The sequence below is a fragment of the Sander vitreus genome, chromosome 1 (assembly GCF_031162955.1).
Source record: "Sander vitreus isolate 19-12246 chromosome 1, sanVit1, whole genome shotgun sequence".
NCBI lineage: Eukaryota > Metazoa > Chordata > Actinopteri > Perciformes > Percidae > Sander > Sander vitreus.
In genome coordinates, this window is record NC_135855.1 from 11,464,561 (window position 1) to 11,491,075 (window position 26,515).

Genomic DNA, 26,515 nt, shown 5'->3' on the forward strand with positions numbered 1-26,515 from the left:
GTAGAAAATCTATTCACAAAAAAAAAAAATATTGCGTTATTTTGAGTGCGGTATCGTTTAAAATAACATAAGTAAGACTGGCCTGAAGATGCTCATCAATCTCCGAATTGATCTATAAAAGGCCAGAGTAGTGTGAATCTGAAATCTGCAACTCATTCATCTGATCAGCTATGTTCAAGATAAGATGAATTTCAATGCACAGCCCGAATGTGACCGAATGTTGCTGTATTTTACAGTAAATGATTAGAACGTAACTAAGAATACAGGTCTATGTCAGGTTATCATGAAAACCATTATAAGAGTGTAAACCATATACTCTCCTTTCGATTAAAACAGTTTAAGCTGAATGTTTGGGTGTTATGACTGAGCTACAGTTTTGGATGTTTGAATCACGTATCAGTCATTACAGAGCTGATGACTTGTGGCTGATATTTAACCCCATATACAATGCATTTTGGGCAATCCTACAGAAAGGGAGAGATTGTAGGAGTTGATAGAAGTGTGCCTAAACAAGGTTGACATTGTCACCATTAGGCCAGTTTTAAAATGTTAACTAGGGGAAGGTTCCAGTCATGTTTATGACAGCAGTTCTCATTCAAGGATTTATTTAGTGTGGCTTTAAAGTATTACTGCTAAAATGCTACAACTTCTATGCTTTAAGCTTCAACAAGTCCAAACACTTTTTATTTCACATAGGAGACAAAGAATTGACGCAGAGAAATGAACTAATGAAATCCACACACTGCCTTTAATACTGTACATTAAATACAGATTCCACTTTTTTTTAATTTTTTTTTATAGATGGTCAATGGCAAATCCTTTTCTGCCTTATGATTTCCATAAGTTAAGAAGCAAATGTTATAGCGTATTTCAGTTTCTCTCTTTTGTATTTAAATTACCTTGGAGCAAAATCAACGTTTGAAGGTCCCAGATAAATAGGAATGATAAAGAAAAAAAGTGCAAAAACTGAGAATTCCCATCCATTTTATGAAGCAGAAATATTGAGGGCATATAACGTTCAATTCAAACTCCTTTAACCTCTGAGTCGAGAGGCACATTCCTGACCATCTCAGCAAAAGACTGTATAACGTTCCTTTTCGTTTAAAATGTCCAATCAGGTTACATTAAAACATGGCGCCATCTCCAGGCTGTATGGAGTATGTCATTATCCTGGAGAACCTCCTAGATGCCACCTCCTCATACCAAAATGCTAAAATGTCTTAACGAATGACAATCAGTCCCTCCAGGATTTCGCGGTCTTTTTTATAGATTGTTGCGGCCCAAAATGCCTGATTTCGCGGGAGCTTTTGTAAAAAAAAAATTGCGATAAAAGTTGAGATGTCTTTGTCTATTTGTTGCAATGTTGTGGGAGACAGAGAAAGTTTTTTTTTTTTTTTATAGTTCTTTCAAAATAAAAAGGGAAAATCCTGGGCTGAGTTTTCCTAGTAACCTTACCAAAAAGGCTCAGGATGCTGCAAATGTTGGTATAATATGAAAATGGCTGGTGGATTTAAGACAAAAAATGAATTTTGAATGAATCAAATTTGTCAGTAGCTTGTTGATCTTTACATTGTTAGTTAGTTTCCTATCCTAACCTGGCCTGGGACACACATTCATACGGTTTGATAAAGTACTGACTTTAACTTATCATTGCACTTACAATAACGAGCGTAGCTGTCCTCAATTTAGGTAATCGTGTCGTCTCATTTCCTTTTTCTCCTGCATCCACCGGGTGTGTGTCGTGTGTGTGTGTGTGTGTGTGCAAGCGTCAGTCGCGGGGGGTACAAAGCAGTAGCCCCGCCCGCTGCAGAGAGCCGACAGCCAGGATGGAAACGGCAGCAACTTCAGCGACTTTTAAATCGTCAAAGTCTACGTTGATGTTAAAATGTATCGGACGGTCTGAAATGTTTTGCGCGGTCTTTCGCTGTACGTTTTGTTGGTAAATGAGTCACACACACGTCTCGTCTTCATATCAAAAACAAAAGGAAATGAGCAACCCCGTTCTCACTCCCGCTTGCTCATTGGCTCTCAGAGTGCACGTGGGACTGCTGTGATTGGTTGAAGGCGCGGGAAACTTCAGGTTATTGGACAAATGTGCGGAAAAGTTGCGGTGATTGGTCAAATTCGCGGTGATTGGTTGAATTTGCGTGAATTGGCACGGCCGCGACATCGCGAAATCCTGGAGGGACCGGACAGTGGGAGTTTTCTTCCAATTAGCAGCGGTTGAAATATCGCCGAAGAATTCACTGGGATTGCAAAAAAAAAGTCTGACAATCCCAACTTCTTGATTGTTTGATAACAAGAGGTCCTGCATTTGACATACTGTAAGTAGTGGGGGGGCAAAATTCTCTACAGTTGTACTTCTGTGACGTTTCGAACCTAATTTTCCGGAGAGTTAGAGCCCAGATTCTACGGGAAATGAATCTTGACACCTCACCTTTAACCACGTAAACGTTTCTTACACTTTTATTTTGTGCTACTTATCTGTGGTCTTCAGATGAGTGTGTGTGTGTGTGTGTGTGTGTGTGTGTGTGTGTGTGTGTGTGTGTGTGTGTGTGTTGGTTATCTAGTGTGTGCATGATTGTGGAGTACTCCTTGTCATCAAACTGGTCGAGTGGTTCAGGGCTGACGGCGCTCCCTCTTGGTGAGCAGGTAGCACTGAATGGTTCTTAGCCGATCTTTGGCAGGGGCGAACTCTGGCTGCAGCTTCAACGTAGACTCGTACCAGCGCATGGCTTTCTCAAACTCCTCCTGTCGCCGAGAAACACAACAACCACGTCACCATGAGGACACATGACTTGCGTCGCTGCTTGATAAATGCCTCGACATTCCGGTTGCTTTCAGGTTGAACTTGACAAGCTGAGCAGTGGGGTCATGTCGGTACAAGCAAACAAATAATGAGCAACACGATGAACAGTGACAGAAAGTGTGACTGTAGCCATTACCATTGCTATATAGACGTTGGCGAGGGTAAAGTGGTTCACGACAAAGTGTGGGGCAATTTCTACCGCCATACGGGCGACTGTGAGAGCGTCCTCCCATAGCCGAGCGTTCTGGAAGATGTTGGCCAGGCTGATAAGGGGCACGTCCTGGTTCACAATTCAGGAGGGAGGGGGAAAAAAAGGAAGAAAAAAAAGAACAAATTATTTTCCTGTTTAACCCTTGTGTTGTCCTCGGGTCAAATTTGACCCAACGTTACATATCAAATATGGATGCATGGATGTAGGGCTGCACGTTATTATGAAAATATCTAATTGCGATTATTTTGACTGATATTGCAATATGAGTCACAATATTGGAGGGAATGATCATTTTTGTATCATTATTCTCATTTTTATTGAAAAAAAATAAAAAAAATAAAAAAATTATATATATATATATATATATATATATATATATATATATATATATATATATATGCATATATATGTCAAAAGCGCCAACAAAAGTTCATTTGCTATTCTGACCCAGAAGGACGACAAGTTCATGGTCTACGCGAAGACAACACAAGGGTTCAAACAACCCCTTTGTTCGGTAGAAGTACCCGGTGGGTTGGTGTTGGGAGCAGCTGATCTTTAACTTGCCTTCATGTGATGGGGGGCGTAGTTGAGGGCCTGTCGCAGGCAGTCGATGGCTCTCTTGCCTTGACCTTTCACCCTCCAGTACAGAGCGGCCATGCTGGATAATACCCATGATGTCTGATTCTGCAGTCATGGATCAGGGAGGGGAGATACATGTTCAATTTACATCTACAGTTATTTGGTTGTGTGTAGTAGTAGTAGGGTGTCACAATGGCTAGGTGTTACTGATAAATTACAAACAGCAATGACACTTGCTTCAAATCCTTGCTAATATTAGCTTTCCTCCTGCAATTGCCCCAGTAACGTCTTTCACATTACTACGATTTCCAGCTAGAGCACAAATAATGTGCTAATTGCATCTTTATGTTTATATATTTCTTCTTCTACTTTAGTCTACTTGTTGGCATTTCACGTTTCCTCAGTGAGAAAAACCCAGTCTTCAATCAGAAAATCTGAAAAAAGTTTGTCAAATTGAGCTAAAAGAATCATATGAGCTTTGGCACATACACTTTCACAACGGAGTGCTTCCGCTAGTCAGTTCCGTTCCGTTCCGGAGCACTGAGGGTATTCTAAATAGTGGCAGCAGAGCTATCAAAAGTTCGCTAATGAGCAAGTGTTTATGCAACCGTATTTGTTGTTACACAGCACACAATGTGTGCCATTTGATCCGTCCATATTCACATAAACATTAGTATTTTAATAGTAGTAAACTGTAGCAGTGTGCCGAGTACAGTAGGAAGGAACCACAAACGCAGGAAAAAATAAAGCTGCCCTCTATCTTTGCCGTTACATTTGGGTGATGGTCAAGATGATACAAAACATAATTATTTCAACACAAACGTTTTTCTCTAACTCAGAGATGTGAGAGCCCTTACCTTCTCCAGTACTTTAGCGATGCGCGTTCCCACCTGCTCAAAGGACTGAGGGGAGAACTTATCTTTACCGAGATTCTGCAGGACCTTGGGGTAAGGATAACAAGAGACACTTGTGAGACTATTAACTAACGAGTGGGGCTGTTCTGATTATTTAATAGTAGCCTGACTGTTTTTCTACACAGTATGAGAATAATGTTCCACTTGAGAGTTTCAATACATTAGGACTGGACTTGAGGAAGGAATCAGTTTCAGGCACGATCATGGCGAGGCACTGGTAATGACATCTCAAACATGTTTAGAGGCTAAAAGCACGTTTAAAACCTGCCCCGTTTCAGCCGCCTGGGTGCGAAAGCTAGCAGTAGCATAACTCGTTGTAGGCAACACCGATTATTTTCGTTTTTCCTTGCTACTGACAGCACTACGTGACAACAAACAACATAGCTACGTGTTGAAATCGACCAGAATTCTCCTTTAACCAAGGCTATTTCAGATGTTAACTTCTGTATGCTATACTATAATATACTATACTATATTTTGTGGTACCCAGCACAAGTTATTTGGATTCTGGTAACAGTGCAACTCCATACTGTTAAGGCACAGAAAGGGAAGAGTATGCATGTTGATTCTTGTAATCTTCAGCTTCGGCCTCAGCATACCTCGCGCAGTTGGCTCTCTCCAGTGTAGTGGATGGCGGCACGATTGGCCACCCCGGCCAGGTGGTCGAGGGTGTGCATACTGGCAGCTAGGTTGGCGTTGCATAAAGGTTCAGCAGCTGGCTCCTGAAGTGGAGTGGCAAAGTCTATGTGCTCTGTAATGCTAAAAACAAAAAAGGAAGAAATCAAAATCAAACACAAGACTAAAAACTGGATTTACTGAATGTTGGTTGTTGATATGCTGTGATGCAAGAACATCAATGAGGCAGCAATGTTTTCTTTTTTCCTTTGTTTTCCTGTCTCCGTTTCCTATTTCTTAACCCTTAAAAGGTTTTAAATTACTATGCTAAATTACTCCACACATTTCTAAGGTATCTTGAAAGCTTTGTAGGTATTATTGTTCGTTGTTCCGTGAGCAAAAGAGTGAAAAGTGTGAAAACACAGTGTGTAGATGGTCAATTTTTAAGTGCTAACTAAATTCCCAGATATATATCTATCTATCTATCTATTACTTATAATTAGGGCTGTCAATCGATTAAAAAATGTAATCTAATTAATTACATACTCTGTGATTAATTAATCGAAATTAATCGCATACATAATTAACGGTACCGATACTTTTTAAGAAAGTAAAAAAAGAAAAGAAAAAGGGTACTAAACAACAGTCGGTGACATTAAAGAACGGCTTGTTTATTGCTAAGGCCAAACGTTAGCTGCTGTTGAGTATAGTGTTAACTAGCGTCACATGCAGCGGTGTTTGTGTTTGTTGTTTCCTGTAACGTCTGTTTCAGAGCAGCAGAGAGAAGCGCAGACATATCAGTGGCACCAGATTTTCGTCTGTATGCAAACATCAATATGGAATGGATTAATCTGCGTTAATTTTTTTAACGCGTTATTTTGACAGCCCTACTTATAATACAAAATAAGATGAAAACGTGACCATGATCTTACTCAATGTTCTTGGCAGAAACAGCCAACCAGGTGCTAGCTACAGTGGTAAGGTCTACCCTTCGTGTCCGCTGGCACTCCTCTGGCCCTGGCCAGCCAAGACTTGTATAGTCCCTCCAGCGGCCTGCCCAAAAACACACCACAAAACACAAAAAGACATCTCTCTCAGTTGGGTGAGGTCCAGCACAGCAGTGCTTTTTCTGTGGTCATGCGGTTGTAAAAAATGTATAAAGAAAATGCAGGTGTATGTGGTACCTGAAGGGCCAGGCGATGGGATAGTTGGCCCACTTATCTCCAAGACAGAGTGTCCTCCAGGCAGTGACTCCCCATTCTGGCCATCATCAGAGCTGGCAACACTCTCCATGCCATCCACCTTAGCCTTCCTGACCCGCTTCACCTGGAAGGTGATCTGATGTACAAAAGGCGCTCCAATTCAGTTCGGCTACACACACTTCAGTCACATCAGTTCCGAAAAATCACACATACTTTGGCGATTAGAACTCAAACATAATTTTATGTCGTGAAAAGGATGGGGCATGTACACTTACCCACTCAGCTCCCTCGTCATCCTCACAGTTTCCGAAGCAGGGCCCACCACCGGCACGGGCACCCATGACACGGTCATTCTTTAGCACCCGGATACCTCGCAGGTCCCCTCGTTTGCCTCCGACATCCAGTGCTCCCTCGAAGGCTCCCATCAGGTCCTCTTTCAGCTGCCACTCCTCTTCCCCTTCCACTCCTCCGCCACCAAAGGGGGTGGCCATCTTAGCTGTTCCTGAGGCAGAGGGAGAGGCCCGCTGCTGTCCAGCTGCCTCACCTGACCCGTTGCTGTCCAAGATAACCTCTGGAGTGGGAAGGGGGGGGTTAACAGGTATAAACACAGGAGAAATTAGAGAATAGATACAAGTGGGGTGGAGCTATAGGAGCACAACTATTTAGACAAAAACACTATTTAGAGTCGGATTATTTTTTTCAGGGCATCACGTTAAGCCAACTGACTTGAATCCTCAATGACATTTTGTTCGTTAACTCAAGACAATTATACCATTAAAGTACATTCAACTCCAGGGCCCACAGATGCCCATGCTGTATATCAAACAGTGCTCATGCTTGCAATCATTGAAATGTATTGTGCAGTATAAAGTAGCAAATACGGCTGTTACTTTAAAATCTTGTATGTTCACTAGAGGGTGACAATTTTCACCGTTGGTAACGTGATAGGGACGGAATAGAGCATAGAAACGTGATCGGGATATGACGAGAGTACTTCCGGGGGCTCGGGATGGGATGGGGGAGACAACTGATTCCTGTGTCACCCTCTAATGTTCATGTTGGATGCAGTAGGGCTGCACAATTAATCGAATGTTAATCACGATCACGATTTTGGCTTCCCACGATCAAATTCACGTGATCGAGCGATATTTAAAACGCTTTATTCCGTTCATAGAACGCTCTGTATCGAAGTGTTTAGTTTTTTCCCCAAAGCTCCGTAAACCACTCTCTGATCACGTGCCTCCATGAGCCAATCAGAGTGGTTCCCTGCACCGCGCAGCTTAGTTTAGATGTAGACAGTCACAGAGGACAGAGTAACGTGAGGAAAATTCCACAACAGATAGCAGTCGGTCATAAGTCGTCACGAGGTTTACCAGTTTACCAGTAAACGCAACATTTGTCCCGTCTGTGTTGTTTTTCAGACAACAGCAGTGACCAGTGCTAGTTTGACTCTTTTAGCTCATAGCTTTAGCGGCAGACTGTTGTACGTCCCGCTGTTGGAATCCTCTACGGTGAAATACAGTCACACTACACCGTTTAGCTGTCAGCATTTTAGCCGTGTTTAATCCAGTTACTACTGTAGCTAACGGTAGGCTACCGTTAGCTGCTGTGTAACGTGTTGTTGGTGTTTACTAGCGTGACGAGCAGCGATGTTTCTGTTGCCTCCAACGTCTCCTTTGGGGCATCAGAGCTCAACGCAGACATTTAAGTGGCACCGTAATCCGCGTTGCTATTTCGTCCAGTAGATACCGGGCACCGGTGCCCTATTGGCACCAGATTTTAACATGCGCCGTTAACGTGAACAGAAAATTGCGTTGCCTGTATCTTTTCACGGCAAACGCGCATGTTTGGAAAGCGGTCGCACAACAGCTGAAACGGCTCCTTCAATGTATCCTTCAACAAAAGGAGGAATGTAGCACAGTATGGATGTGAAAGCAGTTATAATTAGCCTATGTGACAATACAATTTGTTTTGGTTAAAATCAACAAATAATCGTGATAATTAATCGCGATCAATATATTGATCAAAAATAATCGCTATTATCATTTTGGCCATAATCGTGCAGCCTCTAGGATGCAGTATACATTTGTTGACTGTGTCATATTGCCACTCATAGTCTTACTCTCAAACAGCAAGGAGTCCTCCATGGCAGAAATGGCTGGCACATCCTGCTTCTCTTCGATGCCCTCCCATTCCTCCAGCTGTATACCAAGGTCCTTCTCAGCCACGCAGGCAGCACCCTCTGGATAACACAAGTTTAGGCACACTTATTATCCAAACCTCACCGTGATAGTCGACCTGCAGCAGGAATTCTATTCGCTGGCAGCAAGTCAAATGTATTTGTAATCAAATGTATTAAAAAAAAAAAAAAGACTGATTGAAATGTATTCTCAAACAGTGACTTAGTGCACATTAAGTGCATCTGTAAATCAAATCAATATTCTGAGACTTGAACAATTAGCCCACTCTTATATGGGAAATGATGTGATCATAATGTTATTACAGGCAAGTTACTAAGGATAGGACAGTTTGGATATTTACCTTGAGTTCAACTTTTTTTCTATAAATATGGTTGTTGTTATTACTCTACTACGTCACTGGCCAATATATTGGTTCAAACCAAAGACAGACCATGAAAAGCTTCTGCACTAGATCTTCCTTGGGAACAATTCTCTCCAGGACAGAAAATGATGCATTTTATATTTCAAACCACAGCAACTGTGTTTGTTTATTTGGAACAAACAAATCAGTCCCTTCAGAGCCTCTCTCTATACACTCTGCTGACTCCATTCACTGTCTCAATTTACTCTAGAAAAGCTCAGGGTTTTTTTTTTTTTTCCAACTTGGAAACTCCGGCTACTGCCAGGAAGACATTAGATCTGTGCACTTCATTACCGGATGTCACAATCTTATAGGAGCCATAGGAGAGCCATGAAAACAGCTGTATAGGTGCAAGAGACACCATGGATGGCTAGTTTGCAACAGCCAAGTATTTTCTTTATTTTCATTTGTTACAACATTTAACCTAGTAGGACTGTTGCAGGCTGGACGCAGCTTTTACAAGCAATAGTAAGAAGATAGTAATGATGGGAACATGCTATGCCATGGATTATACCTCCAAACGACGTAGTATTGCAATAACGCTGCTGTTGTAACAGCCCTGTATGGCTCTTTGTTGCGCTGGTATGTTTTTTCGGGTTACTTAACAAGACTATGTGTGATATGATGTTTTTCCACAACCGTTAAAAAGACAGAGCGCCTAAATAACGACCATTTATTTTACTGTAGCAATACCCCTAACAGGATCAAACATGTGGGAGGAACTGGAGTTAAAAAATTAACATGGGAAAGGTTTGTGTATTTGTTTTTGTATATTTTGCCCTAACTTGAGGTGGGTGTGTGCTTTATAAGTGCTTGTGTGACCTCGTGTACTCAGCATACTTTAAGAGTACAATATTTAGCTTTGAAGAGTAAAATATAGACCCTTCTAAATTTGGCATCAGCTATTTTCTGCAGTCTAAATTATTGAGTGGCAAAATTTCTCCACTTCAAAGCACTTTTCTCTTAACTCCCACTGATATGAATGAAAAAGTCTCACACCAGAAGCACGACATACTACTTGTTTTTTGTTTTTGTTTTTTGTCACAGCTACTCTTCCGGCTTCAAGGGACAACAACAGGGACAGACGTGCAGTAATTTCCACCTCAACACAGGTGGCTGGTAGAGCTGGACAATTTAGCAACAAAATATTATATTAGCATTTTGCTTTTGTAAGCCTTAAAAAAAGGGGCTGTACTGGAAAAAGAAGTTGTCTTGGATTGACCCCACATGTTCTCTCAAAAACTGTTTCCCAATTCTTGAAATACCGGCGTTTTGTCACGGCCACATGCACGTGCGGCCGGACCGGCTATCAAAAAAAAAACAACAACATAGAAACTCGGATTACACCACACGCACAGACAGACAGACAGAGAGAGAGAGAGAGAGAGAGAGAGAGAGAGAGAGAGAGAGAGAGAGAGAGAGAGAGAGAGAGAGTGTCTCTCTGTTCAGGGCACCATTACTTTACTTTTTCTTTACATAGCAAATATGTATATGTTCTGAATGTTGAGTACAGAAACTTTAAAGTAATGGTTTAGACAAAAGATTGTTTGCAATCACAACAGTAACGTGATGTCTCAGACTAAATGAAACTAAATACAAACTTAGAGCTGAAATAATAGGTTGACAACTGACAAGTTGTCATATCAATCAGAACATGAGGTAAATTATATGTTAAGTGTACGCAATATATACATCTGTTGTTTTCCATCATGAAATTAAAGCAAGGATTAGTGTCTCTGGTCTGTCCATCTGCTATCTTTATGCTACAGCTTAGATACAAAAAAATAATAAAATCATTTCAGGAAATGATTATCACTGCTATATCCTTGCATGTTTGTTAAATATGGCAAGATTTACTAACAACGGTTTGTTTTGGCCCAAACGCGGTCAAATTATGCAATAGTCAGGCGTTCCAAAACCAAGAAACATCTTTAAAACCTACCCTTTACTTTGGTATAGCTTTCTAACAGTGTCTCCAAATTCCTAATTGTTATCCCAGATTAACATTTAGGTTTGGAAACTTTATCACAGTTAAGTTTAGTTGCCTGCTATAACAAAATCAGGGATGGTACCATTATAAGTAGTGCAATTCTAAGAAAAGAAAAAAAAGTAAGCAAAATAAAAAATGGGAGTAAAACAAGTCTACTTGTGCGTTTGATTCACTTACGTGGGCAGGGCTGCCGGTGGGAGAGATTGTAAAGGAAGGGGTAGAACTGCAGACAACGCAGCAGAGGTAGGCTGGTGCGACACTGTTCACAGCCAGCAAAGGATGAGAAGGAAGAGGAGGAGGAAAGGGCCGTCGCCAGGATGTGGCGGAACAAGGCCAGAGCACCCGTCACATTGCCCTGGGCCAGCTGCACGCTCACCAGGCTGAGCAGGGTGTGGGGCTGAGGAAGGGAAGCAAAACAAAACAAAACAGGGGGGACATTAGCTGATGGGTAACATATGTGAAAACTAACAAACACTCACCTTTAGCGGATATGTGTACCTACTAGAAAGAGCTAGAGACGACATTTCTTTTTCATAAAACTGCATCGACAACAAAACGTTGACGAGAGTGACGCGAGTCGTGTGCTGTATTAATATATCACCATACCCTACTAAGCTTTACCAGCTTCAGTTCTTACATATATTCCACCTGCGGCTCCTGGATTGGGATATCATCAACATCAGCGGTGGGAATCGCTAGGCACCCCGCGGTTCAATTGCGATTCGGGGGGGCTGCGTGCGATGATAAAATGATTATTGATGTATCTTGAGTTCTATAGATGACTGTTTTATTCACTGCGTGACTACTTGCTAAAACATAGCGTATGTGTAATAACAAAAAATAAACAATTTACTTATTATGAATATTATTATTATTATTATTATTATTATATTATCTTTTAGTTTAGTTAGACACAACTTGCATTAGGGATATAATATATACAGTATATATATATATATATATATATATGCATTGTCATTTACATCTACAAAAATTTGAAAACATTCAAAGGTGGCTGATTGGCCATAATTCTTAATGTAAGAGTTAAGGTACTCAAATACTGGCATTTTGTCAATCAGAAAAAAATAATTAATCAGTAATGTTCCATCATAAGATTCTGACCATTTTCTGATCTGCAGCTTTCGCTCGTTTATACAGGGCAGACACAATGGACTGATTAAAACACAGCAGGCGGGTTATGCACGTATGAAGGCACACTGTAGCGGGGCTCGCACACTTTGACCACGTGCTCTAATTCTCAGCGATTAACACTTGGGCACGGTCCCAATCTGCAGCGGGAGGCCACCTAAACGCTGCGGGGAGGAGGACTCGCCTTCCCGTCTGTTTTTGTCTTGCTCTGCTAATTTGCACAGTCGGGTGATGCCGTAGATAAATGAAATGTTTGTTCCGAGTGTGTCACTGCTGCCTTGAATGTGGGATCTGCAATCTCAGGTTTATTAGCAGCCATCCTGAGAGCTCAGCTCTTAACGAGAGCTCAACGGCAGTACATTTCCGATTATCGACTTTGCTGCATCGAGCCATAGTCTTTCAAGAGAGAATCGCGATGCGTCCAAGAATCGTATTCCCCTGTCCCTAATCGACATGCATTGCATAGACACCGTTTTTTTTTTTTTTTACGTCTACAAGTTTTTCTCAAGGCTTGATTAAACAAGAAGTTGGAAATCTATATCGATTTTAGTCCATGCTGACTCAATAGCATCTTTGCAGATCCTGCACATTTTTCTGCCACACACTCATGCTTTAAATCTTCCGAAGGTAGTCCTTTGGGGTGAATTGTGGAGAATCTGCAGGCCACTGGAGAGGACTAAATTCATATTCGTGATCCTGGAACCACCTTGAGATGAAGAGTGCTTTGTGACATGGCACAATATACAGCTGGATGCCTAAAACTGACAAAAGGTACAGTGAGTAGCCATTAACAGATGTGCTTAGTGAGCAAAGTTTTGGCATTAGGTGCCATTTAAACGTTGCTCAACTGGTATTCAGGGCAGGATTTCTTTTGTGTCAACTTGTATTGCTAGTAATGATTTTGGACAAAGTACACTTTGTTCCAGACACTTATAAACATATAAAGGCTAAAATAAATGTACATTCTCTTTTACAGTCCTAAACAAAGAAAGTGTCCAACAATTCTGTTTCATTAAGATTCAAGCCAATATTGCCCTTCTTACTCCTTATGCAGTATTCATTTCAGCCTGATTTGCCGGTTTGATTTGTCCTCCCACCTATGAGATCCAACTTTAATGTGGATCTCTAAGAATAAATGCATTGCTACTATAACATGTAATCAGCTCTGCATAGGTTTATTTGATAGGGACCATGCATATTTATGAACACTGTTCTGAAAACACCATGTAAATATGCCAGAATTAGTAAAGAAATAACTACTTCTCATCTGCAGTCCCTAGGCAGGTGACATAGGACTAACATAGGCTGCCAGCTGTCATGCAGCACTCATTCACTATAAATTAAAAAGGTACACATAATGGTGACATATACATTGACCAAAACAAAACAAAAATACAAGATGACAGAGACATTATTCATCCACTTCTATTAAGTCATTAATACTATGTGGTGTAATGGCAGATTTTGCTTTTGGCTAACCTGATGAATAAGAATCTTTTTACGCTCCAATGGTAATATTAATGTTTCATCAACACCGGTACACCAATACCAGTTAAAGTCGTATACTACATTGAAGCCATGTGACTGACTATCTGAAGGAACTGCTCGTATTTGTCTGTAAAGTAATTGTAACAGTGTATGAGTGCAACTCTAAGAGGGTAAAACCCAGCAGGTTATGTATCCAAAGTGCCTTTACCTCTGATGCATTGAGAGCCAGTGCTTGCTCCAGCAGTGTTTGTGCGTGGGTGGTCAAGCCGTGATGTAGCAGCAGGTTAGCAGCGTTGGTGAGGGACAAGTGGCGGTGGGAAGGCGCGGCTGAGCTCAAAACTTGGCGCAGGCACTGCAGGGCACGGCTGCCATTGCCTTTGGCCCGCCAGAATAGAGCTGCCTCATTCTGGACCTGCCAGCGGGGTACAGTGGCCTATATATACAAACAAACTTCTGTTAGATCTAAAAAATGAATGACTAAAGATGCGTTCAGACTACTGCAGTTGGTAGCAATTTAGAGTGATTCATCAATCACATTCTCAAATCTGATTCAATAGAGACTTTTTCTCTAAACAACAACTCTAGTTTGAGTGCGTGAGCATTGCCTCACTTGAGAGTAGAAATGTCCAATGCCGATCCTAGCGGCATCGGCTAAAATATAGCTGATCAAAATCTGATCCCGTTTTGTTTTTTTACTGAACTCCACTGTGTTTAGTCCACCTCAGCCTACTAGTGTTGCACTACGACTCCCCTTCAGCCAGGCTCTACAGTGTGAGCATTGTGCTCGGAATGAGAGATCGAATTAGAGTGTGTAAAGGTGAAAAATGATTTCATTGCAGACTGATTTGCTAAGCAGAAACAAATCTGTCACCTCTCCTGCCCCTTTCTCATTAGCAAAGATCAGTGTGCCAAACCTTCGGGAAGCAGCTTCTCATTTTTAGCCAGCTGAACATCACTTTCGCAGGATATAAAAATGAAAACGGGCGCTGGCAGCAGGTCATATCAGCTTCCGCTAATTAACATTCATTCTGTGAGCAAGTTGATTGTAGGCCAATACAAAACTTGGCCTATGTGAGGTTTACGTACTCTGCCAAAAGATCCTTTATGGAAGTAAAAGACGCATCATTCTGTCACACAACTACAAGTGGACGGAGTGTTTTTGTAGTCCAACAACAACAGAGTGACACATCTTCTCTCTAGTGGATCGCTTCAGGTCAATTTCAGGAATCACATTCTCCCAGTAAACTTTCCTTATCAGGATATCTATAATTTAAGTTTATGATTTTAATAGTTTGGTACCAGGGTCTTCAGTAATTGGATCAAGTAGCTGAAATAAACGTTTAGCCATTTCAGTTGTTAATTCAATGTGTCAAATACACATTTAATCAACATTTAGATAAATAGAAGCATATAATCGGACTTGGTAGCGGAGATGCACAATGTTAAAAGAACCCGAATCGGAAGTAGGCCCAAACAAAAACAAAAAAAAATGTAATCAAGTAATCCCTACAACAACAAAAATGTATGTGCCACTCTCTACATATTTAAGACTTTCAAGCATTTCATTTCATTGAGGTAGTGAGATATATTATTGTGCAACAAGAGCAGAAGAGTTAGGAGCCCTCTTACTTGTTTCATAGCTTGAGCTATTCTGGAGCCAATCTGCTCCAGCGTCCATCCGCCACTACGTAACTGCAGTATCTGTAATCACACAGTGATAATAATGATTGGATATTCTTCTGCACAGATCCACATACCATAGACAACACTCATACACAGACATACAGAGTAAGGTAGGGCTGGGCGATATGGAGAAAAATACCTCGATATCGATACCGCGACGATGTTGTAGTGTTGACTATCGGTGCTTTCACAAAATATTCACACAATGAGATTTTTGATAAATAATCATCAGAAATGTGGATATAATGACTAAGTGGGTAAGGGCAAATAATAGAACAGCTACAACAGTCTGGTAAGTTCAGAAAATGACATCGCTTTACTGTAATGCAGCCTTTAAAACCAGGAAAAGACAACACTTATGCCTTATTACGATATTACGATATCCAAAAGACGATATCTAGTCTCATATCACGATATCAATATATTACCCAGCTCTAGAGTAAGGGCATAGTAATTCTGTGAAACATACTGCACATGATATGCATGCTCCAATATTTTCCTATTCAAATATATATTACACACACACACACACACACACACACACACACACACACACACACACACCTGGGAGGCATAGGGATCTGGCAGCATCTTTTCTTCCAGAGGCCAGTCTAGTGAGGCAGGCAGGAGGGCTGGATATGGTTGGGGGACGGGACCACAGTTTGGCAGAGCTACTGTCAGAGGAGGACTGCTGCTCCCATAGAGAAGAGTTGCCACTGGGCTGAATATACACAATTAGACATATTGCACTCATAAGTCATTTTTTATGTGTTTTAAGTTTAGGTGTTTAAGTTTTGATATGCAACTCTGGAGGCACGAGTTGACCCTTTTCTCACTTGAGCATTCTTTGCTTTGAAGATCATTCTGTCTGCGGGAACTTCAAACTCAAGCGGAATGCAGCTATGCTGTTACTATGTACCCACACCCCCCCCCTCACCCAGTAATATGTACTGACCTGAGGCCCTGTGTTTCAGGTGGAAGGTAGTAGGTTGGCAGCAGGTGAGCAGGGGGAACACTTGGGTACTCGTGGACGCAGTTAGTCCTCGGGGGCCACAACATCTTCTGTATGTCCTAAAGCGAAAACACACTTTGCTCTCATTCCGCAAAACAACTGCATGGTTGAACTCAGGTCTATTGCAACCTATTCTTAAATATTGGTAGACTGTTCTCGCATTCATATGCAAGACTAAACACGATCCAGCTTTTTTTTTTTTTTTTTTATAAATGGTAGCAGAACTTTGGCAGGTCCAGTGTGATCTTTGAACGTTTTTTTTTTTGTACATTAGCATTGCAGAGGTATTAGGGGTGCACGATTCAGAACATGCAACGATTCAATATCGATTTTTAGGCTCAAGATTCGATTCAAAAATGATTCTTGATTAAAAAAAAAAAAAAACGATTCACGTGCGCCCGGCTAGCTCAGTTGGTAGAGCAGGCGCCCACATATAGAGGTTTACTCCTCGACGCAGCGGGTCCGGGTTCGACTCCGACCTGCGGCCTCTTGCTGCATGTCATCCCCCCCTCTCTCTCCCCCCTTCCATGTCTTCTGCTGACCAATCCAAATAAAGGCTGAAAATGCCCAAAAACATAATAATAAAAAAAAAAAAGATTCACAGTATGTAAATGTAATTACTTTCCCCATGTGATTGCAGTAGACATACAATTAAAAAAAATAAATAAATATGAATCGATTTTTGGAATTCTATGAATCGACTTTAGAGCTTGAATCGTGATACGAATGTGAATCGATCTTTTTTGCACAGCCCTAAGAGGTATCATTCGTCCTTTTGGTTTTAATTTGACAGTGTGCTCCACGGTCACTGAGCCGACCTGTGAAAAACTAATTCAAAAGCGTGATAGAGAAAACAATCAAATCCGGTTCTCCGTTCTCGCCTGTGTGTAATCCTGATGGCTGCTCCAGAGGGCAGCAGCAGGGTCGTGGTCTCCGGACACGGAGGGATGAAGCTGGGGGCTGGCTGCCGTCTGGTTGGAGTTGCGCTCGGACACGAGTGCCACACTGGACGCCACCGACACCTCCTCCCCAAACTATGAACAAAGAGAGAAACAGAAAGAACTGAGGGAGTTTTTTGGGGGGTTTTTTCCACTGGTAATGTGGCCCTGTTTGTTTGCTTTCATTTATAAAAATCCACTGAAACTGACAGATTATTTTCATAATGAAAAGGAATTTGTGCCTCTGTGTCCTCCCTTTAAATTCGTTACGCAGGAAAATAATTGGGGCTAAAAATGACCAAAGTGATCAAAAGTTCTCCAATATTGGAAAACGATATTCACCCATAACTTCATGGAACAATAGGGTCATTATAAATCAATAGGAAATCATTGTTTAAGTGTGATTGGTATGAAAAGGGCGTCGCGTGTGTGAATGACGTTACAGATGATAATGGTAACTTTTTGGAACATAAAGCTTTCTTAGACAAATATAATTTAAAATGTACTTCTAGAGAATACAACGAGATGTGTGAAGCAATACCTACACCATTATTACAGTTCAATCAAAGCACATTACCAAACTTACCAAATGTTGTTATTAATGATTGTACTTTATTTGACAATAAATGTATTATAATATATATTAGTGATGCTTTGAAATCTAAATTATTGTTTTGATTATAACAGAGGACTGTGTGTACAGGTTCCGAACATGGTTGCATTGTCCATAGAAAAGAAAAAGTTCATTACAGTAAATGGCCCATTTCCCCAAAAGTCAAAGAAACCCACTTTAAAATAATTTATGAGATTATATCCGGTCGCTGACTCTCTTAGAAGAAGATTCAAATTTGATGGAGGCCTTTGTGTATTTTGTGAGGTGGCTGATGAGACTCTGGAACACAGGTTCTTTTTTTGCCCCGTGTCCGACAGCTTCTGGTCCGAGCTACGTAATTGGCTGTCACTTAAGACTGATAATATCCCTACTCTCACCTTGCCACACAGCCTCTTTTATATGGATGATAGAGATTCATCAGTATCAGATTTAGTCAATAGGATTATTCTTTTTAAAAGATTATTTTTTGGGGCTTCACCCTTTGTTTATTGTGAATAGATATGAAAGGGGGGAGAGAGATGGGGAACGACACGCAGCAAAGGGCAGCAGGTTGGATTTGAACCCTGCGCTGCTGCAGGACTCTGCCAACATGGGGCGAGCGCTCTTACTGGGTGAGCTAGAGGCCGCCCCAATAGGATTATTCTTAGGGGTAAATATATTCATTGCAGTAAGTGGAGATGTTCCAAGCCTTCCTCGGTTTGGTTTATAAATGATGAAAAAGCTCAGATCAAGTAAAATTGTAAGTAAAAATGTGTAGCGACATATCTAGGAAACTACTGTTTTGATTATTCCCCCCTTTCTGGTTTGTTCTTTGTCGTTTCTTTTGCCTTAGGTAATTCTTTCTTGTACATGGACAACAGTTGTATTGTATATACGCATGTATATTCTTTTCCCCAACGAGAGTTTTGTATGTCGTCTTTTTTGTCAAGAAAAGAAAAAGAAAAACAAATACATTGTAATATCTCAGACTCACTTGGACATAATGGACATGCTCAAACAGATCACCGCGGTGATAGCGCACAGGCAGGTCAAAGGGGCAGTAGAGGCTGCGCTGCTGCTGACCCAGCCGACACATCTGATGGTTCCCTGGAGCACATATGACACATAGTACTCGGGTGCTGCGCTACACTGCCAAATCAAGGCATGTGTATGTAGCAGTATGCATGAATATCAAGCTAGATTAATGGGACACCGCATCTTTTCAAACATGCCTCTTATGAGTTCCATACAATCACGTTTATCTCGACTCCACAGTATTGCTACTTCAGTTCTGTTAAGCCGATAGAGCAGCTTTACTTTTCTCCAAAATTGTTATCATTTTACTGCAGAGCACCTGCCTGATCATCTCACTTCTGTTTCTGCATTTATCTGGCATTAAACATGCTCAAAAAAATCACAGCCGGAACAAGTCTACATGTTTTTCTTCACCAGTGAAAGCAATTGGCTTTTCTTCAGTTAAAAATATAATGATACTTTCCTATACAAAATCCAAAACGTAACACACACCCTTTCACACCTCATGAATGTTATGTGTTCTCAGTTGTATATGCATGGCATCTTACCAAGTTGGGCTTCCTTAGCCATCTGGGTCTCATGGATAATGTTGCGCAGGATCTGCTCTTCCTGCAGCAGCTTGTGTTTGTCCAGTGCCTCCTGCTGGCGAAGGTAGTGGTCATGCTGCTTCTGGTACTCCTTCAGTTCATTCAGTGTCCGCTGCAGAGATCTAAAAATATAGTAAAATGAGGAAGCGAAATACAGGAGAGGCACAAATGCACGGCAAGGAAACAAAGCGCATCACATGATCCTTCTACAACCACAAGACCTATGAAAGGTAGAGGAGGCTTTAAGGCCTCGGTATCTGCACACAATCCACTCTGCACTTATGAGCAAAACACGGACTCTCTGCCAGCTCCAGGGACTTTTCAGACTCCTCCATGGGGCCGGACATTTTCCCTACAGTGTTTTGGTTTTACAGTTATTAAAAATCCCCTATAAGGAATGATATTTTGCCTTTACGATTATTTTTTGGGGCATTTCCGGCCTTTATTTTTTGACAGGACAGCTGAAGACTTGAAAGGGGAGAGAGAGGGGGGAATGACATGCAGCAAAGGGCCGCAGGTCGGACTCGTACCCGGGCCCGCTGCGTCGAGGAGTTATACCTCTATATATGGGCGCCCGCTCGACCAACTGAGCTATCCGGGCGCCCATACTTTGACATTTTAATGAAATCCTACACCAACCAATCCTTCAAAACAGAAATATAGTGGACAGTCCCAGGTAGTCTGAATTGCTTACCAGTTCGGAAGCCCATTTGTAAAGAAAAGTTATGAGCGATAAATATGATATACCTGTGCTGGGCTTCCAGGCGCTGCTCCAGCTTTTGCTGACAGAGCACGGCATGTTTCCTCCTCAGGGCCTGTTCAAAGCCTGGCTGGGCCTGCAGTGCCTGCTCGTAACATAGCACTGAGTGGTTGTATTCCCCAAGCATCTGGTCAGACAGCCATAAAAATAAAAATAAAAAAAGGAGAGAAACAGACCATGGATATAGACAGAGGTCAAACGGTGATTTGTCTCATGTAGACATCATGCTGTAAGAAAATTAAAAAGTCTAAACAGACTAAATACCTTTATACCAGTGTGTGGTACTCTGTACATATGTACAGAGTACCACACACTGGTATAAAGCTTTGGGCACTCACATAGAAGTGTTTTGTAAATATGAGTTTAGTAAAACCCAGGTGATTTAAAAAAAAAAAAATCATGTTTTTATGGGTCTTGAATGGCAATATGCTGTATCTTTACATTCCGAAAATAGTATCGACCAGTAAGAAAATAAATTGCAGACCACTGAATTCAGTCTCGTTTGTGTTATGGGAACACTGAAACTCAACCACAGATGGTGGGATAGCAAAAATCATTATCAAAATATTTTGCCACCACTTTAGGTACACATCACTCTCCAGTGAGCTACTGTAGCAACGGTACAGTAATAGTACAGCTAACTAAACTCCAGTAGTTTAGATAGCTAAGTCTCAATTAGCTATGTATTTCTAACCAAACACCTGAAAATTAGCATTGGGCAGCAAACAAAAAAACTGGTAAATTGAAAGCATTTCTCCATTTGTCCAATGCACGTTGCTCTACCAATATATCGGATTAAATGCTGGATGCGTTGGATATTTTTTACTTTGAAATAGTTCTCCATGGTAGACTAAGAAGATGAAGAAAAATGCCTTTATTTATCCCGCGAGGGGAAATTCACAATTTTCACTCTGTTAGTACAGTTGCACACACATTGAACACATTGTCAGAGTGAGGTGGCTACTCCTTTGAGGAGCGCCCCGAGCAGTTGGGGGTTCGGTGCCTTGCTCAAGAGCACCTTGGCAGTGGCCAGGAGGTGAACTGGCACCTCTCCAGCTATCCACACTCTGTACTTCGGTCCGTGAGCTACTGCCACCCACCTACAAAAGTCTGTAAACTATCTTGTTTCATACACTTTCAGTTTTTTTTTTTTTACTGCTTTTATAAACACGTGCAAACATACTTAATATTGAGCTTATGCAAGAGAGTGTATGGACAAATTGCTGAAGCAATAGCTTTGATCCTAATAACCAAACGGTAGGTAAAAACCCAACTAAATAATTAACCTTACGTGGTTTAAGTTTTAAATTCCCATGCGTCTAATGCAGTGGAATGATTTGCCCGTTTACTTACAGCATAAATGTTGCCTAAGGTGTAGTGGCTGGTGAACAGATCGGACGTTAGGTCCAGGGCAGCGTGGGCAAGAATAGCGGCATCGGCTGAGAAATGGGCACGGTGCAGGATGTTGGCCATGTTGACCAGGGCTACATCCTTGTGCTGCCTACAAGTACAACACACACACACACACACACACAATGAGAATTTGAACACCTGTGAGCAGTCTCAAATAATAAACAGCATGCTACTGCAGTGGCCTTCTGACCAGCCCGACCAGTACCTTGGGGAGAAATGCAGAGCACGCACGACACAGTCCACTGCCCTCTGAGGCTCGTTCTTCATTCGCCAGTAAAATGATGCCATGTTGTACAGCACCCAGGACGATGAGTTCTGGAACACACACAATCATAAAGACGTGCACATACACACTTTCATAACTACTTCGAGGGACTAACTGCCAGGCATGGAATCTTTGTTTTTCCCAACGTAGTTTTGCTGCACTGAACAATGGATCTTGGCCACGTGTAATTGGGCTGACTTGCTAGTACTCTGAATGCGTCTGGGCTTGTCATGCTAGCTATTGCTACAGTATCTTGGGAGTCATTAACCCCAGCTTCAGAACAACGCAGCTCTTTTTTCACACGGGTGCTGACTGAGAGGAAGGCAGATAAGTACACATGTACACAGACACACGCATGACAAAAATCCTAAAAATATGGATATGTTCCCAATTAGCAGATATTATGCATTTTCCATGCTTTACAATTTCTATAAAAAGGCTTTGTCCGAATTGAATGTGTTTTCTTTCTCTGCACATTCCATGCTTTGTCCAATAAATGCAAAGGGCAGAACACAGGTATTTAAACAGATTTGTATAGTTTAGTGACGCAAAGTTGTACAGGCAGACCTTACCCTCAGTAACCCTTGATGGATGCGATGGCCCAACTCATCAACACTGCGGCCCAGCTTATGAGACAACGAACTAAAAATGGGATCCTCCTTAGAAAGCAGTGGGGAGGTCAAGTTTGCCCTCTCCTGCACACCCTGGAACAGACAGGAGGGAAGAGTCACTTACTTGGAATTTTAGCATGCAACATGACTGTAACAACATATCAACTTTAGTTATTGTTGCTTGCTCACAAAAAACACCACTGCCCTTTTATCTTTACCCAAGGGGCCTCATTTATGAAATGGTTTGCTGGACTTGAATGCAACCGTAAAACACAATCAAGTTATTCTCAGGATTCAGAGACACAGATTACGTTGATTTGCATATCTCCGCAGAGACCATTTTTATTGTTAAAAAAGGGTCACGGAATATAAATGTCCCGATGAAAGACTCGCATTTAAATATCATACAGATAACCTTGTTGATAAACTGCAACAAAACGGCCTCCCTCTGAGCACTTCTTTTTAGTCCTGGACAATTGGGATGTAATTTATTGACATGCAGCGACCTCCACTCTAGGCCTTTAGATTGCATTTCCCATTAAGCTCTTTAGCTCATTACTGAAGATAATTACAATACTCGCCACTGCAGTTTATTTGCTAAGGTCGGCTGGGCTTCCCTTTCTGAGAAACACAATACACTTCAGTCGTTATAAATTTGCAAAGTGCAACTGCCAAAGAAAATGGCCATCTTATATCTTATCTTTGGTGCTTGAACTCTGTCCATGCTTAACTTACTTTAGTGACTAGCTGATGCTTCATTAACCCCTTAAAAAAAAAAGAAATCTGCAAACGCTACCAACAAATCAAAACACCTGTATGCACACTTCAAGACAATCTTTGACAATCATCCCATATCTGCCTATGGCTGATTTAAAAGGAGCGTTATGCATGTTATCCCGTTTCTTCGCAGTTTTCTCGCTTTTTGCTCGCATGTTTCTCTATAGAGCTCCCCCTACAGCTTCGGAATAGATATTTGGCAGCTCCTATGTTTACTTGTGTCTGACTCCTCGCGAGGTCAGTCTGCCGCTTCCTCTTTCTCTGTTCCTCCGACAATGCTTTCCTAGCTTTCCGTTTCTTTTTTGCCAGCGATAGTGTGAAAAACTCCATCGCTACCTTGTTAGCCGGTTCCTGGATGGGCGTATGTGTGCAGTGCCGTGAAGGAATTCGTTACATCGCGAGACCTGATATCACGCGATACTTCCTGACGTCGAGGCCGCCGGCCCGCCGGCCGAAAGTTGCAAGGGTGGTTTTTTCCGCTCACAGGCGCTAGGGGGGAGCGAGACGACCACCGTTCAACCCGAAAAACTGTTTCTGGTTGTATATTTTTTCTCTCCTGTATGTCCATGTTCTTCTTACATTATTTAAATAATTTCCCACTGAAGATGTATGCAGAGCTTTGCTGTAAACTGTCAGCTTTGCCAAACTAAAAGGTTAATACATCGCCAACAGGATGCTTACATTTGATGGCGAACAACTGTTGAAAAAAGAAGTATGTTAAGCACCTGTAACTAATGAACATGTATGTTCCATTGAACAACATCAATGGAACATACATCAGAGAACTGAGAGTTCTTTTACACATAGTTACAGCACAGGGCTGCACGATATCAGGAAAATATCTAATTGCGATTATTTTGACTGATATTGCGATTGCGATATGATTCACGATATTGGAGGGAATGATCATTTTTGTGTCATTATTCTCATTTTCATTGAAAAATATTGACGATTGAAGTGTGATTTTGTTGCGAGGATCTGTACCAAACAAAGATTGTTTTCTTTAGTCTGTAGGATACCATTTGTAGGCCGGGACATCTCTGCAGCCCCACACTACTTTATTTTCGAATGGTTTGACACATATTTTGCCTTTACCAAATATTGCACCCCCCTACGATTTGGATATTGCGCTAGTCCGTATTGCGATTTGGATAAAATTGCGATTAACTGTGCAGCCCTATTACAGCATTGTGACTCATGAGTCATTCCCATCTACTTCCATTCCGAGCAAGCTAAGTTTGGCCTCTACTCACCCTGAGATGTTGAAAAGCATGGATACTATAAGGTAGTTCAAACACTATGGCACAGTCAGGCTTTTCTAGATCCGGGGGCAGAGCTGACCGGGAATCCACATATTCTTCAGGGCTATTGGAGGAGGGCAGAGAAATCTCTTTTATGACGACAGCGTCTTCATAATCAAATCATAGAGACGCTAAACACAAATGACGACTCAACCACTTTACAAAAACATTGTCAAGATAACAAGAATGTTTGGCAATTACGTAATTTACTGAGGAACGCGTACCTGATGTCTTTGCTTTCCAGGGAAATATAAGTACCGTCATACAGGTCCAGGTCTCCCAGGGGCACCTTAGCCATGACACAGTCCGCATCCTCTTTGTAGTGTCTCTGCTCCAGCCCTGTGTCTCTGTCCTCGTTCTCCTCAATGTGAATCTTCTGTGCCACAAGCTGCTTCTGAATTAAATCAATATCCAGAAACAATCAATCAGTGAGGACAAGTAAGCACAAGAAATGGACAGTTGACCAAATAAAAGATAATGCTCCCCAACCCCCCCCCAATGGAATTGAGATACTGTTACCATCTTTTCTGCACATATTAATCTGAAGTAGGGCTGGACGATATGGAGAAAATCAAATACCTCTATCTCGATACCGCAACGATATTGTAGGGTTGACTATTGGTGCGTTCACAAAATATTTACACAATGAGATTTTTGATAAATAATCATCAGTAATGTGGATATAATGACTAAGTGTGTAAAGGCAAATAATAGAACAGTTACAACAGTCTGGTGAGTTCAGAAAATGACATCGCTTGACTGTAATGCAGCCTTTAAAACCAGGAAAAAAACAACACTTATGCCATATTACCATATCCAAAATCTAAGATGATATCTAGTCTCATATCACGATATCGATATATTGCCCAGCTCTAATCTGAAGGCAAGAAATGCGGTTGTTAGAGAATAACCAAAAAAAGAACCCAAAGAAGGAAACCCTTTGACAACATCTTTGCACATGACACCGACAGAGTGAAAGCCACAAACCTCCAGCTTCTTGAGGTAGTTAACACGAGTCTCTTGTCTCATGAAGATCACAACGTCGTGTGGATGCTTTAGATTCAAAGGTGAGTCAACCTTAAGCAAAAAAGCAAAAACAGCGCGGTAAGGACTAGCTAGCATAGATTGAGTAAAGTCACTCCAAGTGAGTGCGAAACAGGTTTAACCAGCTGTAGAGTTAGGTCTGGCAATGCAAGAATAATTTAAGGATATGACAGTAGTTTCAAGTTCTTTTGAGTCATGTTGGAAAAAGCTATCTATCTATCTATCTATCTATCTATCTATCTATCTATGTTACATTAACATAACATACAATACAACACAACTCTAAATGAAGGTAGCAGTTCGCTGGTAGATGTCACCAAGCTACATCAACGTTATCTCTAGCATAATAAATAAGCAGGTTTCCAACGCGGATGTTGACATGGGCCTGTAATATATGTTGGTCATCTTGACCTCAGACACCTAACGATAACGTCAGGTTTGAGGTAAAATGAACGTTAGTTATTGTGAGTTAACCGATTTAGCCAAATAAAAGGTTTGGAATGCTACATTATCGCTGTATGTAACGTTACCGACACTGGCAAACGAGTCTTGATGAGATCAAATTAACTACTGAAAATCACGTTGACAAACCACATAACAAAAACGTTAACTGTTAATGCTAACGAATATAGCTAGCTCCACAAGCTAGCTAGCCACCTAACGTAACGTTAGATAGCAGGTCAATGAGCTAAACGTTAACTGTCATACTTGTTGTTGAATTTTTCCATCCTCTGTGACAACCCAGTGGGTCGTAGCTCCTCCGGAGTCCACTATGAGGATGCAAAGAAGGATGAAAAGCTTTCCCTGAAATGATGTTTTTCGCGAATAGTTGACACGACAGGGCAAATACTCAGGACAGATTTTCCTGACGTCCGCCATTTTTCCGTCTCATTTTGCTCTGTAGCAGGTCGGCCTCCGGCCTAGCGGCGGCGCTCACGT

General features: G+C 41.5%; 1 protein-coding gene across 1 annotated transcript; it reads right to left on the reverse strand.

The window, feature by feature from the left end:
* Window positions 1–726: 726 nt before the first annotated feature.
* ttc17 (tetratricopeptide repeat domain 17) lies at window positions 727–26,501 on the reverse strand. The gene is made up of 25 exons (XM_078264972.1): window positions 26,285–26,501; window positions 25,520–25,609; window positions 24,757–24,926; window positions 24,485–24,596; window positions 22,416–22,547; window positions 21,784–21,893; window positions 21,519–21,666; window positions 20,153–20,292; window positions 19,367–19,527; window positions 18,778–18,890; window positions 17,135–17,287; window positions 16,197–16,312; window positions 15,806–15,962; window positions 15,188–15,259; window positions 13,767–13,991; window positions 11,099–11,318; window positions 8,453–8,572; window positions 6,606–6,901; window positions 6,313–6,466; window positions 6,061–6,181; window positions 5,113–5,272; window positions 4,457–4,540; window positions 3,585–3,704; window positions 2,946–3,089; window positions 727–2,751 (listed from the first exon to the last, which is right to left on the reverse strand). Exons 1-25 carry the CDS (start codon window positions 26,453–26,455, stop codon window positions 2,620–2,622), a joined length of 3,621 nt encoding a protein of 1,206 aa, XP_078121098.1. The 5' UTR covers window positions 26,456–26,501; the 3' UTR covers window positions 727–2,619.
* Window positions 26,502–26,515: the final 14 nt, after the last annotated feature.

What these genes read in the sequence shown, in the direction of transcription:
- ttc17 (XM_078264972.1), bottom strand. Translation starts at nt 26,455, where the DNA reads ATGGCGGACGTCAGGAAAATCTGTCCTGAGTATTTGCCCTGTCGTGTC. An exon ending in GCTCTGCATTTCTCCCCAAG is followed by an intron (nt 21,667 to 21,783) that starts GTACTGGTCGGG and finishes TTGTACTTGTAG; the next exon opens with GCAGCACAAGGATGTAGCCC. An exon ending in TCGCTAAAGTACTGGAGAAG is followed by an intron (nt 3,705 to 4,456) that starts GTAAGGGCTCTC and finishes CCATGACTGCAG; the next exon opens with AATCAGACATCATGGGTATT.